This window comes from Buteo buteo, chromosome 13 (assembly GCF_964188355.1).
Source record: "Buteo buteo chromosome 13, bButBut1.hap1.1, whole genome shotgun sequence".
Taxonomy (NCBI): domain Eukaryota; kingdom Metazoa; phylum Chordata; class Aves; order Accipitriformes; family Accipitridae; genus Buteo; species Buteo buteo.
The window spans coordinates 35,822,622-35,839,261 of record NC_134183.1 but is presented as its reverse complement, the minus strand read 5'-3'; the positions used below and the strand labels follow the sequence as shown (position 1 = coordinate 35,839,261).

Sequence of the window (16,640 nt, the reverse complement as noted above, 5' to 3'; positions counted from 1 at the left end):
TGTCATTGCGCTACTTAATTGGCTTGTTTGCCTGTCTTAAGAGCTACACTTACTATGCTGTGTTGATATCAATGTATTACTTTATACAATAGACCTTCATTTTAGTGCAGCTTGTACTATAGGTTACTTAAACACAACTAATGAAAGAGGCTTGTAACTCAGCCACAGAGCAATTACTGATAGTTAAAAGCTCGGGGTAGAATTGGTTATAGAATTAACTTTTGCATTAAGTTTAAGCTCAAATTTAAACAGTTGAAAATACACGCTTTATCCTTTTTCTTGTGAATGTTTTTCTTCATCTGATGAATGCAGTAACGCCTCCGCCTCCTGTTGGTATCTCTGAATGGATTGAGCAGAAGTTGACAAAAAGCGATCGACCAGAGCTTACTAGTGCAAAAGTGGTTGTATCGGGTGGTAAGTCAATAATATTAAAACTGTGTTATGTGCAATTAAGTAATGGTACATCCTGATTAAATAATACCTGTAGCAGAACACTATAATGTGATACACTAAAAAAAAAAATAATTATGATGTAGTTCTGAAATACAGCATAGCGGGCCAGTGGGAATGCACCCAACATGTATTTTTCGTGAAGAGGCAAAACATGTTTTAACATATGCTAGTAGGCTTTTTAAGAACATTGTTGTATTTGGTGAGCCCCTTTAAAATTATAGCGATATGATGTGCTTTTAGGTCCAAATCTGTCATGTTTAAAATTATTGCTAATCGTTACAGGCAGTCCAAACATTATTATGTAATGGCTTTAATGGTTCTAAAAATCATTATGTTTGTATTCTGCTCTTCAGGTATAAAGTGATGGACTGTGACTCTTACTGTATGCCTACAGCTAAAAAATTATTCTGCAGTTATCCCACTACAGAGTTTTGTACCTGAAGCCAGCAGAGGGAGCACAAATTAGTAAAAAAATCCTGTTTCCCTGATTTAGGAGAATGATCTTGATGATGTTGTGTGCAGGAAGTAAACTAGACAGAGTGGTGTTGGTTTATACATATGAAATAATAATATTAATCACCAAGACAAAAGCTAAATCTCCAAATATTAAATACTATTTAGTAATATATCCAAAAATACCCTATGCAAGCACATATTTGTGCCTTTGCAAACTCAAATACTCATACAGAAAGTTTATGTAGACAATAAAAAAAAAAATCTTAAAGCATATTATGTTCTTCTTTCTTTATCTTTTTTTGTTCTTAACTTTTAAGGGAGAGGCTTGAAGAGCGGTGAAAATTTTAAGTTGTTATATGATCTTGCGGATCAATTGCATGCTGCAGGTAAACTTGTTTTCTTCCTTTTTTTTTAACCCTGGTTATTATATTTTTAAAAGGTTACATAAAAGACTTAAGATGAACATTGTTTTTAATTTTCATCTCTCAAATTCTTAAAATCCTGTTAGTTTAGTCGTAGATACAGTTTTGTCTTGTTCTTGTGGTCAACTGTGTATTTGAATGCCTGTGTCTGAAGCAAAATACTAAACTGTAATATTCCCTGTCCTCCTCAAATATCCAGATCACAAGCTCACAAACAAAAAGTGAAGTTGTATAAATTAAGAAATGGTCTTAGCTCACTTTGATGTGCTGATATTTTCTTCATTCATCCTTATATACTACTCCTTTACAGAATCCCTTTCATACTTGTAGTTTGAGTGGCTCTGTCTTTTTGCTGTGCTTTGTATTAAAAGGAGAAAACTGACTGTGTACAGTGTTTCAGTAAAATATTTTAAGAAAAGGTTGGGAGAGGAGGACGAACTGTTTGCATTAATATTTTAACTACATTAGTTTTAGATTTCACATGTAATAATAAATTTATAGTTCTACATGAACGGCTTTGTTTTTAAATTGGTGGCTTCACTAACTAAATGTCCATGTGGCATTGTCAAGTTTACTTTGATATTTTTCTTCCGTATGCCTGACTTTTTAGCTCCACAGCAATATAAGATGGCACATGTGTTCTGTTTAAACTTGGGAGGAGCATTATGGGAAGGCATTTATGGGAAAATCCTCTTTTGACAAAGCGACAAGAGAAAATAATGGAAACATGCCAGACCAAAATCCTCGGTTTCAAGTATATGGCCCTTTGGTACTGGGAGTAAGGATTTCCTGTTGCTTATGAAGTGCATTAGCACTTAGTATTTGGAAGTTTCAGCCGGTGGTATAGAGAGGGATTACTATAACAGCTTTTAAGAGGGAAGTTTCTAAATATGTGCCCTTAGAGTGTGGGACTCTTCAGTGAAATACATGTGCTTTTATGGTGATAGAAATTTGGCTCACTAATATTTTAAAAGAAAACACTGGAAATATTTTCTTTCAACTAGTTGGAGCTTCCCGTGCAGCTGTTGATGCTGGCTTTGTTCCTAATGACATGCAAGTTGGACAGACGGGCAAAATAGTAGCACCAGTAAGTATGGAAATATCTTTCATAAAAGAGCTGTGATGTTTTCTAGCATGCATTTTCCTTCAAAGCAAGTGCTTAGAAATGAGCTAAGTCTTAATACTGAGCCTAACAGGAAAAGCTTAGTGTGCCCATTGTGATATTGTCACTTGACCATGTGTTTGCAAAACTACAGCAGCAAGCTGTGATGTAAATCTCGACTTTGGGTCAATTGGAAGTGTTCTGCACATAGTTTTGCCAGAGGTTTTGCATGCTGGATTTTTTCATGGTTGCCTGTGTTGAACCTTTTTTAGTTTTCTAACAGCCATCATTGATATGCTAAAAGATGTCATTGCCAACATAAACTTGAAATTATATTGATATGTGGCTTGATCTCTGGGAAGTGTGTTTTTTGGTTTTTGGCTTTTTTTTTTAACAGGTAATAATTTTTTTTTTAAGTTTTGGTAACCATAACTGTATTATTGCATTATGTTCTAAGCAAAATTTTTTTAAGAGATGAAAGTGCAAGAAACTTAAGTGATAAATAATCTACAGGTTGGCTGCAGTAGAGTGAAATACCAGAAAGGGCATACTCTAATGAGTGGCTTAATGTTGGGAAATAACCTGCTGCATATCTTTTCTGCTATGCATCCTGGTATCACAGGGGACTCATTTCTATCCCTGTGTCATTTTGGGTTGGGGGGGGGGGGGCCTTCCTGTCATGTAGAAGTCTGAGACTACTTTTGTTGTTCCTTATGACCTGGGGAAATTGGGGAAAGTGGTAGACAGATAAAGCACACTGGAGCATTTGTAAATAAGAAGGTACAAATGTAGCTTGTCTCAGCGTGGGCTAGAATGTGCGTTAGCACATGATGATTGTCAACATGAGTAGGGAATTGTGACTAAGAACGTGGCCAGGTATGGCAATCTGTCAGATGTACACTTTGAGCTATATAATCAAGTAAACATTTAGCCTTTCAGTAAGCAGTTCTTTGAGTGTGTATGGCAACAGAAAGCACCAAAGAGCAACTTTTATACTTGTTAAGGGTTTGATGAGACCAGAGGGGAGAGTGACCTAGAGAAACTTGTCATATTTCAACTCCTGCATTTACCAAATCACAATAATTTAAATAATACCAAAAAGCTGTACATGTCCAAAGCTTTGATAGGATCTGAAATGTTTTGCCTTTGTACCATTAAGAGTTGCAAATTCGTGAACCTCAAACCATGGCCATTATTTTTGCAGTATAGAGCAGGATAGAGCAGTACTTGAAGGTATCAAAGACAGGGCTTGTGATTCCTGGAGTCTGTTGTCAGTTCTACCTGGTGGGTTTTCTTGAACAAGGTACTTTGTGCTTCTGAGTTCTTCTGTCTTGAAATGTGGATAGGGATATTTGCTGCTTTTTTTTTTTTTTTTTTTTTAAGGCCTCATCAGAGGCTGCCTGATGATAGCCGTGTAGGGCTAAGTGGAGCTATTTCTAGGCACACTAATGTTTAACCTGTAAATCTGTATGATAACCAACTGATACAAAAAACAGCTTCTGAGAAACAGACCTATTGGTAAGACTTAAGGTCCATCTGGTTGCATATTGTGTCCTTCCAAAATCTTGATAGCAGTGATAGTAACCTCTGCTATGCAAGGAAATTGTGAGGCTTTACAGATTATAAATGCAACCTAACTCTTCTTTCTGGTGATGTCTTTCTTTTGTGCATAGTCTGCAATTGTTATTTTTTTGGCCGTAGTGCAGGACAGCTATAGCCCCCAGCATAATACTTCCTGTTTGCTAAGGGAACATTTGTATTTAAATATAATGCACTTTCTTTTGATTTATGCAGTAGGTATAAGGTCCACCGTATTGCAGCAAGCTAATCAACACTAATTCAGGAAGTGCAGCTGCAACATACATGGAAATTGCAGGTTCCAAGGAAGGCGGAGTTTGTTGTCATAAGGAGGCAATCTTTAGTTGGTTGTTGTGTACCCAAACCTTTGAAAACCAGGGAGTAAGCTGAATGTCATTTAACTGCGTACATCAAAAGGGTGTGAGATGAGACTGACCATTCTTAGTTCTTCACTACCCAGATATCCATTGATGATGTGGAGAATGCTAATTTGAAGACAGCTCAGCTCTGGTTTGTGTGTCTTGAGGCTCAACAATGACCATTCTTTCCAGAGTCAAGGGCATATAAACAATTATGTTGAAACAAAAAAGGGTAGTTTTTGACGAAGTTATAGTGCTACAACTTGCCACAGATGGCTCATAGCAACATGTGAAAGTCATAAGAACATACAGCCACATCATACGATCACATCAGTGTCACCATTGTCATCTTCTAGACGATTGTTAAAATAGCCATTAGTCCGTCAGGACTGACTAATGAATGTTCAACTATGGTGTTAATAAACCATCCTAACTGGCACAATTGCATGGTGTTACATCTTTTTGTCAGCAGGTTGGTGGATTTCTCTCTCATCTCCCTTCTTAACAGATACTTATTAAGTAGTGAGTTATGCAGAGTACTGAAAATATGCCCCTTCTTTCAAACTGTTCAAATATTTCTTCTGGACCTTAAAATACAAGCAAGGACAGCATACAGTGGCTTAGAAGTATAGAAAATATTTTATATTGATTCTAGTGAAAGTGCAAGTTGAATTGATACTAAGCCCTCAGAATTGCTGACTAGAGGAATTAATTTTTCAATGTGCTGGATAGGTATCCTGAATCTGAGGCAGTTTAAAGCTGCAAATTCTTAACTTGACATTCCTAATTCTACTTTGCTGTCGTCTTGGTACTTTAGCTGGAAAATTATTCTGTGCAATGGAAGATAAAGTTCACTTAAAGAAGGAGTAGAACTGAACTTTCTTGATCAGATCAAGGTTATACTGACTATTTTAACAATCCTCTAGAAGATGACTGCTTTCTCTTCCTATGAGGTATGCTTGATATCACTAGTTCAGGGAGAGCTCATGACATTTTATCTGGAAAATTGCAAAGCAGCTTTGTACATTGGTTAGTTATATTAGCTGAGACCCGAGTTTTGTGTTTAGTTTTGAACTCCAGTTGATGTGGTGCCTGCTTTCCTGGGCATGTGGGTTTTAATCAGGGGAAGAATCGTGGATACAAGAAACTGTTGGAGTTGGAGACATACTTGCTCTCTCCTGTGCAGCTGTTAGTTTCTGATGGGAAAGTATCTTAGCATATACTCTTACTCTTCTATTAATAGTTGCTTGCCCAGTCTCAGCGGAGGATTGGAATGCATTGTTTTTAAAGGACTCTGGAATTGGGTCATTTGGGGGACTAGAGAGGGAGATGAGTTAGTTACAAGCTCAGGAAGAGAGGAGGTGCTTCTGCTGCTGCTTTTTGTGTATGACTGCTGGGGAGTGTTTCTGTGCTTATCATTGGGTAAGAAGGTGATAATCTAAAAGATCTGCTTCTTTCTTCCCTTGTGCCTTTGATTGTGGATTTGGTGAAGGAAGGGTAATTTTGGTCATTGGTCCTTCAGTAATTCTGTGACTGGCTTCGGTTTTTAAGAGTGCAGCCCAGACAGTGCATCAGAGGGCATGAGAACCTCACAGCCACAGCAGCTTTCCTGAAATGCTGGTGTATTAATACATGAACAAACTGCCAGTCAAGAAACAATTGTAGTTCGTTTTGTTTAAGTCATGAAAGAATGCACTTAATTAAGGAGTACAAATTTCACCTTCTTTCTGTTCGAGAATTAGTTCTAAACAGTACATCTACACTTCCAAAATAGCCTTGGATCTCTAAACTTTGAGCTTTTGTTCATGTTGGAATTTATGCATTTTGTTGTTTTTTGACTGGATCTCTGGTAATTTTTCTTTTGTCTAATTTTATTCCAGTTGTTAAAATGTTTGATGTATTATTTTTGTTTCTGTTAGTAGCTTTTTTTACCTGTTGATTTCAGGTGATTGCAGCTCCTGTTTGGACATTGTGTCTTATAAAAGAGAAGGCTGATTTATATTACTTGATGAGATGGAAGGAAGGAAATTTTCAGGCATAAGTGGATATATTAAAATATAAAATGTTACCTTCCTAATTAAAAAAGTAATTTAGTATCTTCAATGTCTTTAATCAGTGACAACCATTTTAGGAGTGTATTTTTTTAAATTAGAAGCCGATTTTCCCCTATTTCTTATATGCAGGTGTTCTGCAGAAAAATGAAATTCAGTTCTCAGATTAGGCACTGTATATAGTTTCTGTTTAAGAAAAAAGCCCGTATAAGAATGTTCAAATTGGTTGGTTTCGGATAAAAATATTCTTCCCATGAGTGCCTACTGTTAAGCATTAGTTAAGTATATCCAGTTAGAAAATACAAAATTCCCTGCACTGATCAAGCCTCCTACCACCACCCCAGAGTAACAGCTATTTTTAGATAAGATGTTTCAAATAGTCAGGGGCATTAGTTTTCACGGTAAAAGTCTTCCCAGTTCTTTCTATTTTGTTTATCAAAAAAAAAAAAAGAAAGAAGAGCAAAAGGGGGGATGAGAAGAAAGAAGGTAAATAATGTTTTTCAGTTATTTAAAACTTTTGTACATAGAACATGAATGCTTCATTTATTAGCTTTCCTTACCCTAGGTATAATTAACAACATTTCTAACATACAAAGAAGTATGTTAATCTTTCTCATGAATTTGCATAATTTGTCTAATATTTAAGCAAAAAAAGTCTGACTTGTGAGAAAAGAAAAGCAACTACTGTAAGTCTTAAGTAGCTTGTTAGTTTCTGAACTGTGAACTTTGCAGTACAGATTTGTGAGGAACGGGCATATAGGGGATGATTGAATGCCTACAAATAGGTGTCTAATGTTATTTTAGCCATGTGGGGTATAAAAAGTACATTCACAGGGCTGGTAGTTACTGTGTGGGACCTGGAGACTTCCTTCTGAAGCAGCATCTATGATTCAGGTGGGAAATCTTACACTGTCTACAATGCTACTAGGCACCTATGTTTGGACACCCAAATTGTTCTCATGGTCTCCCAAGTTTTCCCTTGTGTCCTAATTATATTCTCCCTTTAGCTTTTTAAGAAAGGTGGGGTTGTAGTGGGATTATCTTGCTCTCAACTTCTTCCCCTCAGAAAACAAACAAAACCTCAGTGGGACTGTGAGTTTTGTTTTGGGTTTTTGGGGGGTTTTGTTTTGGTTTGTTTTTTTTTTTTCCAGAAAGTGTATGTCATTTTGGGCTGTTTTATTTTATCCTCTGACCTAGTGAAGGAACTGCTGCTGCCTGAAAGGCATCCTTCTAGTTTAGTCTCTTCAGAGTTTGTGTTCACTTCACTCTTTTAAAGTTTATTTTATTTTTCCTCTATTGAAGTCTGTGTTCTTTCAGGGTCCAGTTCTATAACTGCATTAGCTTTCTTAATAGGCTTTCCTAGCTGGCAATAGGGAAGACGTGGCCAGACCAGTATTTTACAACTGTAGGTCTCAAGGTGTCCATCTGGGGGTTAGCCATCAGTAGACCAGAGTTAGAAAGCCTCACCTTCACTATCTCAGACTTTATTACAAGGTTTTCTTCTTGAGAAGGGTACAGTAGAGAGGGTCCATCCAGCAGGGAAAGTGCAGCCAGGCTGAACTCCTTTTTTTCCAGGTATTCAGTTGCTGCTGTCTTGTTACTTTCAATGTTGGGCACAAAATACTAACAGGTGACAAGAAACTGAGATGGAAAACTCAGGAACGCAGAAGTTAGGAAGTACATGATGTAGTAATAATTGACATGAGATTAGGTGATTGTGCTAGAAACGTGATATGAATGCACAGAAGGCAGATGCATTTGGACATTGTATGTGCTGAGAAACCTCAGCTGGGGAAGGCAGATGGGAATTCAGTGTAGTTCTGGTATGATCACCAGGAGTAAACTTGCTGACCAGCTTAGCTTCAGTGCTTAAGCTTCAGTTTCATACCAGAGGGTCTCTCTGGATATAATGGATTGGAGGAACTTCAAAAGGGAGAGAGATGTACAACTGTCAGGAATCAACAGTAATAATGAGGGAAAAAGAGGCACATTAAAGAGGTGCAGCTTCAATTGACATGCTGAAGAGTAAGATATTGGTTCACCTGAAAGGCACCAAAGCTGTGGAAGAACAGGAACAACTTAAGGTGTTTTATGACATGGAAAATGTAGCAGTGGGATGAAACTAGAAGCAGGAAAAGGAAAGCTGGATGGCAAGGCAGCATTTCCTGGCAGACAAATACATGAAGGTGCAGAATGGTCCTCTACAGAGCAGTGGAATTCCTGTTGCTCCACCTCGTTTACAAGAGGATGGGACACTTTCTGAGCTTGTATATGCCGCAGTATTTTACTAGGCAGTCCCTTTCACTGCAGTGAGTGGCTTTTTAGCACTTAGTAGTCATCTGCTTGCTTTGGGAGTAGCAGGAAGGGAGAAAGACAGTATCACATTATTTACATTATTCCTGTATTTTGTACTACTTCGTATTCAGTGGCGAAGGAATCAAATACTTCCCCTAGCCTTGGTTTTGTTTTCTCTAAAATGCACGAGTGACTCATGGTTTCATTGCATAGTAAGTGGATACTAACTCTTCTTCAATGTTACTTCCCATCGTTTTCTTAGGGATCATTTGCTTGCTCAGGTTAATCTATCTGTTAAGTTTTTGTTTCCCTTCACTCCCTTGTGGGGAAGTGTAGCAAAAGTGAAACAAGGTATATTTTATCCCAATATTACTGTTCCTTTTTGTTCTTTGGCTCTTACCTAAAATTACTAACAACAGAATGAACTAATTAATTCCCTTAGCTTGGTGAGAAGTGTCACTCCTGTCATCTTGATTGTACTCACTTAAAAAAATGTTCTACTCCTTGCTTATCAATGATAAGATCCTCATTGCTTCCTAATTTGTTACACATACAAGAAGGAGAATATTGAGATACTAAAGTTTCTCTATTCAAACACATGGTACGTTACTGAATTTCCCCTACCTTCAGCTAGCTGCTTTGTAGGAATGCGTTATTTGTACATTACATTTGTGGGTTTTATTAATAGACCAGCAGGTGCACTTTTCATTGTATAGATCGTTGAGGCAGGTAGCTAGCAGATGGGAACAGCGTTGGGAAAACTGACAGTGCTGGGGAAATTGTTTTTGGAATATGTCCTCTGATAATTCACTATTGTTGAAAAGTAGCTTTATAGTGGGAAACTTTAGAGAGCCGTTTGTAGGCAGCTGGGACTGAATTTACAGACTACCTTTCTCTGACTTGCTAAAAAGCTAAGGATTGACAACCCCTTTCATCCTGCATTATCCAGTGTAGCTTTTAACTCCAAGAAAACTATGTTCACAAATTGATGCTCTGCTCCTCTGGGGTTGGTGCAGGAACATTAAATTGTACTAAAATATTCATATGTGAGTGCATTTAGCTGAAAGCAATTGATGTGCTTTTCCCTAGAGAGAGAAGAAAAAATTGCTGTATGGCCCTGCACTCCAGCAGACACCCTAACCACGCTTAAGAGTAATTACATAGCTTGGCTGATCAAAGGTTCTTAAAGTGAAAAAGAAGCTGTAGTTGGGATATAGTTTAGTAATGTGTGCTTCTTGAATGGAACATAGTCAGCTGCATCAAAGTAGTACATACTGGGTAATTGTTTGATATACAGTGTAATATATATGAACTAGTGTCAAGCCAGAAAATACTTTATTAGGTTAATAGCTTGTAATTGGAAAGAATCTCTTGTATGAAGTGATTTTCATTGCAAAGATTTCTTTCTAATTTCATTGTCCTTTCACTCTTGCAAATAAAATAAAATATCTGAGCTGCCTTTAAAAAGAGTAGACGTGCCAAAGGGGTTTATTAAACTAGCCTGTTTAAAAGCATGCCACTGGTAGGATGATAAATTGATGTACACTGAAGGTTTTCAGCGTAATTCAAAAATTGGCATAAAAATCAATAGAAGCTGATGGCATGCTTGCAAAGTAACTACCTCATCTTGTGTTGCACCTGTGGATGCACAGTAGTCTCTTACAGCAGCATTCAAAAAGTCACTGTAAGTTGCAACTAAAAACTCTTCTTGTGGTTCTCTTTAAGCAAATGTATCTTAATTGCCCCAAGGCAGCCTAAGGCATTTTAAAATATTCTCATAAGTGAAAATGAAGTAAGGTTATATGCCACAAATTAGTCTATAAATAATTGGAAGAGTCAGTATGCACAGGAAAATAACTGCATTGGTATATTGGTAATTATAATCATCCACATATAGCACTCTTGTGACGTTTATGCAAACAGCATGTAACTGGATATATGGATTCTGGAGCCAGTTGTGGAAATTTGTGCATGTGAAGTCTCATGGACTTGCTGTAGATGCTAATATGTAAGTTGGGTACATTTAAAGCAGAAATAGGAGTTTAGGGGATGGCTGAGGGGGATTTTTTCATTTTAATGATCAGCATACAATGACTCTCTCTATAAGACATACCATGGTCATGTTTGTTGAAAAAACAATACAAGGCTATATTAATACTTTAAATAGCAAATGAGAAGTTGGATTCATGACTTGGAATCTTGCCTTACAAATTTGGGACTTGTTTGTTTCTTTTTAGGGTTGTTGTGATGCAGATCTGTGCTTATAAACTTTGAGGTTTCTGTCAGGGTCCTGGCTCCCACTGGAGTCTTGTGGGATATTGTATGCCAGGACAAATTAAAACACTCTTGACCTTTGTGCCAGTTTGCTGGCCAAATCAGCTTTGGCTGCTGCTGTACCCCTTGTGAGAAGCCTAATGGGTATGTTATGTGCTTATGCTCCCACCTTCACATGTTCCCATTACTGACATACCAAGCCCTTTGTGCAATAGCACATATTTAATTTAAGTACTTCCTGATTGTGCCTCCTTGCCCTCTTCTTCGTATGCTCTTAGGCTATTCGTCCCATTCAACTTCCTGTGGTGCCTGTTTCCTCCATTGTGCTCTTTCTGACCATCAGCTCTCTTCTCTGGTGTCCCTTCTCCTGTGCTGATGTCTGCTATTCACTTCATAAAAAAGAAAGATTTGTGGCACGGCTGTGACATACGTTCAGTAATTATTTCCTGTGTGAAATTAAGTTACTGTGAGGCAAGACAATTGTCTAATCTGATGCCATGCCCTTATACCACCAAAACTTTCACTTTCCTTAACTTTAATTGCTTTTGGGACTTCATTTGTATCAGGCAGTGCAGTGAGCCCCTTGGTACAGAACCTGTGTGCTGTTTTGTTACGCTGTTCTCATGTGGCACAGCGCTGGCAGCAGCCCTTCAGTGAAAACCTGCCTGTGCACAAGCACCAGGGAGTTGATAAATGCCACTCCATGTCCTGGACTTTGACGTAAGTGCCTGTAATTGTAGGCTGTGGATCAGCTACCTGACAGCAGTAATTAGAGCAGCTTCCAGGGATCCAAAAAGCAGGAACTTGAAGTTGGCATAAAGCCATCTCTGTTGGCACCTGAGAGGTGCGATCCAGACTCTGATTTATGCCGTTTTGTGCCTTGGCGTGGGTCTCCTGCGTAGATGAGCTCTGCAGAACTTAGATCTCCTTCCAGACCTTAATGTGCTCTCTGTTGCGATGGCAGGCATGTCGCATAACACAATTGGAAGCAATGCTGCTCTGTGGTACTGAGCTGCTTTCTGTTTTCCTCCCTCACTTACTTTGTAGTGCTTGGGGTTACAGTCCTGACTTTGGACTTTGAACGCTAACACAGTAGAAATGGTAGGACTTAGCAAAAGGCATGACAGAAGTTAATGATTTCAGGGAAAATATTAAAACAAGGGTATTATGCTGAAAATAACTTAGAGATCTGAATTTCTGAGTCTTTTATGATCTCTGTGGATGACCAGTTGAATCCTTCCCTTGGAGAGCACTGAACAGTCCTGAATCTTTATCATTCAGACCTTGTGGGTCCTTTGTGTCCCTCCTACTAAATTGTAGAATAGATTTCAACTAAGATATAAGCAGTCAAATCTATTTTACAGTATGGAACTATTAATAAGAAACATGCTGTCCTGTGTGTTCTTTGTATGGAAACATTGCTGAGGTGATCTACTGTAAGTGTTACAGCCTGCTGAATGGACCAGTTATCGTAGCCAGAGAGCCAAAAGCACGTAACCTAGAAGGGCATGGCTTAGATGCATAATAAAGGCTTTTTAGACAAGCCTGGTGATTTACAAATGTCCTTTTAATGAAACATCCTTGTCTCCTAGATATTTTAATAGAATATATACATAGGCATCTGGCTCCTGGTTAGCTGGATTCTTTCCAAAGACTGAACTTGACAATGTTAAACAGACTGATAAGAGTATCTGGTAGTCTAGATGACTGGCACTTAATGAATTGCTCTAAAAAAAAATATCAAATTACAGTAATGCGTTTGTAAAAAGAGATTGTATTAAAGACTATATGATGTTAGAATAATTTCTCCTTTAACATCTGTTCTTTTATTTGGTATAATTAAAATATTGCATTTTTACCATGAGTTCTTATATGGACATACTGTATTACATTGCAGCTGTGGTTAAAATGGATTGACCTCCAATAGTAATCTACTCAGTAAAAAGCTGTTGAGGCAAAGAAATTTCTGAGTGTCTTCAACAGCTGTGTGTTTTTATGGGAATGCATAGACTACATTCTGTGTTTCACTTTCAAAGCAAGCCTTTTTAATAGGAAATACTTTGTTCCTGCTCTGTTTTCCCTCCCCTTCAATTTTTACAGGAGATAGCTTTTGTAGAAAAGCTTCATAAATTCTATTTATCTATTCCTATTTAAAACCCCATGTAATAGGTGAAATCTGTAGCTGTAGAAATATCGGAAAGCAATCATCTTTTTTTCTTTAATTGATATAATGACTATCAGGCCTGTATGGAAAAAGCAGTCTGCGTGGCCTCTGTCTTTGAACACCTTCATTTGCCAGCCTCTTCTGTAGGTCTGTGCCTGCTCCACAGCTGTGCTTTGTTCTGTCATGTTAAAAGCCACTTAACTGTAATGCATATCTTCAGTTGCACAGGGAAAAGATTTTTTGACCCTCTTACCCTCCCTGGCCCCCAAAATAATTTCTTGAATTAGATTTGTATGTTCTTAAGTATGGACTAACTTTGGTATTTTTAAAAGAGAAATTCTGTTAGTATTTGAGGTTGTGTCTTTCTAAGCATGTATAAATACCACCTTTTAATCGGTTTTGTCAGACAATCCCCTAACTAGTCTTGTGCGTTACAGTTTCCTCTTATCGAATGAGTTGGTGAAAAGTGCTTTCTTTTGGTTTTTCTTCTGTAAAATTAGGTAGCTAAACAGTACAGGTTTGACTGCTGCTTGGACTTGCGGTGGTGGGAAAACTGCCATGGAGCTGAAAATATACTTGGTTTTGGATAGATTATAGCCTGGATGACTTTCAGCCTGAGGGAAAAAAGTACTTTTCTGCTGTGAATTAAAACTGTTGATATATATCTACTTGCCTATAAATTTTCATCTATTTTGAATGTAAGTCTCTTTGGAGATGCTAGATTGGGAGCCCCAAAGTGTAAAGATCTACTGCATGTTGGTGCTTACCTGGGAAGCACTTTACTTATCCTACGTAGGAGGTGATAGTAAATGGGGGAAGAAAAGCTTTAGGGCATATGACTGTTGAAGGTTGGGGTATATAATAGAAACTATCACTATGAGCATATAGTGCACCAGCCCGCTTCAGTATCTGAAATGTTTTATCCTGCCATATAGGAGACTTTTTAAAGGTTTAAACACCTGAATTTCAGCTTTGTGCATTCTTTCTTATTTAAAGGATCCTAGAAGCTTCAAACAAAAAAGCTTAGGTTTTCTCTTTAGGCAACTGCATTATCCATTTGTAGGTTATCTTGCTTAATAAGTGCGTTGGGAATCTCCAGGGTCATGGGTAACACTGATTGCCCTGTCCTCTGGCTGAGCAGTGTCTTACATCTGATGCAGAGCTAGTTCCCCCCCCCCCCCCAGCTTCTCATCTGTCTTTGCCAGATGCTCCTTCGGGATTCTCCTTTTACAGTTCCATTGCATCCCCAAGTGGGGAAGGGAACCAATCATCAGCTGCCTTTAATATTGAAAATTACTGTAATGTAAAAACTACTGCATGTAATTGATATTGAGTAAGGTTTGTGAGAGCTTACTGAAACTGTGCCGTGGGTACCAAAAATGTCTCATTTTTGTTATTTTCTAGGAACTTTATATTGCCGTGGGAATATCTGGAGCAATTCAACACTTGGCTGGAATGAAGGACAGCAAGGTATATAAAGACAGATGTGTTAGAAGAGATTTTTGAGGGAGGAAATGAGTTGACTTCCTTGCTTTTACATCAGTACTTTAACCAGTTTTCCAATTGTTTTTAATGTTAAAATTGCTGGTTTGTCTACTTGTTGAAAACATGCTAGCCCTCTAAGCCTTGCCAAAAATGATACTGTGGCAAAACATCTAAGACAGTAGAAAAAAACAATTGCACTACCACCCAAAGAGGTAAGTAGGAGCAGCTAATTGACTTTGCTAATTAAAAAAAAAAAACACAAAAAAAAAACCAAACCAAAAACACAGATGCCTGAATTCTATACAATAGTTCATTTGCGTTTATTTCAGAGTATGACATATTAATTCATGCATAACAATGTGCAATTTGAATTATGAACTTACTATCCATAAAGTAAAAGATGTCTCTGACACTCCTGCATTTAGCCATTCAAATGGAAACCTAGTATAAAACGGCAGTAAAACTTTAAAAGGTTTAACTCATTAGTTGCCAAAGCAAATAATCCAAAATTGGAATTGTCAGTGTAGTCCACAGTGCGGTGTTTGGAAAGAGGAGCAGAATTACCTGCTGAATCATACTATCCAATGCCAAACATCAAAACCTGTAGGTTGTCCTGCTTCCCTGCAAGTCATTTTAGAAGAAGGATATATATATTTTTTTCTATTTCCAGGGAATGAACTTAGGCTTTTTGGCAGAAACCAAACCCAGCACTTTGAATAGCTTATAAAACCAAGGAAGAGGTTTGCAAAACTTTACAGGCAGATCCTTGTGTTTAACCAATGACAGACTAGGGAGTTTATGTGACTGGTAATTGTCCTCACAAGCCACCCTGTGTGGTAGGATGATCTGTGCTTTCTTACAATTTAGTTCTTTTTGCATATGTTATTTAAATATTTGGGGGGGAGAGGGGGGAAATCATGTAAGCTGGATTGGGGATACAGCACCCTTTTTGGGGCCTCAGTCTTTGTAAAATCGAGTGCTCTAATGGCGTTAGCATTAGTCGACATAGTGGAGAAAAGTCAACCAAAATTAGAAATTAAGGATGAATGATGGGCAGGGACGAAGGTTACTATTGAGAAGCGTGAATAATAGTATCTGCAGCAGTGTATTCTCACTGGTCTTAGTGGAACAGAGTTGCTGTAGTCTCTTCTACTCGCAGTGCAGCAACAGGGAGACAACAGGGACAGTCAGGCAGCAGGAGAGTCTGCAAGAGCAGCACTGATGCAGTACTACCACCATCGTCCTTGGCTCCCTCTGGACTCTGCTAGCAGCTGATGGGCCACAGTATTAAGAGTGTCTTTGTTTCAAGGCGTTTAGTCTCCAACTGTGCTTCTGGGTGAGGAAGAAGATGGGCAGGTGGGATTAGTATCAGCCATTGACTGAGAACTGTGTATTTAAAGCTGCTTAAAACTTGATCTGACCCTGTTTGTATTTATCTCCTGCCTTATCTCAGTTAAGACTACCAGCAATACTGGGAACCTATTACTTTTAAGTGCCACAATTTCCTTTGATATAAAAATATTGAGCAGCAGTATTGTCCTGTACTGTAACAGCAAAACCTCTGCTTTTTTGGCTTTTCCAGTGTCATGTTTGGTGTTTTGAGATGTTCTTTTATAGGGAATAAGGACAGATTAAATTTGTCGATACAAGATGCATACTTAATGGTTTCATTTCTCCATATATTGTAGTTTTTCTAGTGTAAACAAATGTATGTATTGTAAAACGCAGTTTTACTTATTTGTGTTTGAAATGTGCTCTCCTTTCCTTTTAGCCAAAGCATATAGGTGGTGTAGTTACTGAAAAGATCTGATTTTTACAAACATAAAGAATTATGCAGCCTTGGGAACTCTCTGGAGTGTTCCCCATCTTCCCTCAGCACTGTGAATTATCTGCCATTGTGAACTTTTACACTTCAGGATACGTTGTCCAAAGTAGTCAGATGCTTTCTACCAAGCGAAATGTATAATTTATTTGTCCTTTTACAGCAAGGTAGAAAATGCA

At 38.0% G+C, this 16,640-nt stretch overlaps 1 protein-coding gene across 1 annotated transcript in view; it reads left to right on the top strand.

Moving 5' to 3' along the window:
• Positions 1-16,640, top strand: part of ETFA (electron transfer flavoprotein subunit alpha) — a 33,501-nt gene that overhangs the window by 14,208 nt on the left and 2,653 nt on the right. Inside the window, exons 7-10 of the mRNA XM_075045586.1 lie at positions 313-414; positions 1,227-1,295; positions 2,336-2,418; positions 14,559-14,624. Coding sequence (XP_074901687.1) covers positions 313-414; positions 1,227-1,295; positions 2,336-2,418; positions 14,559-14,624 — 320 coding nt within the window. The remainder of the gene's footprint in view (positions 1-312; positions 415-1,226; positions 1,296-2,335; positions 2,419-14,558; positions 14,625-16,640) is intronic.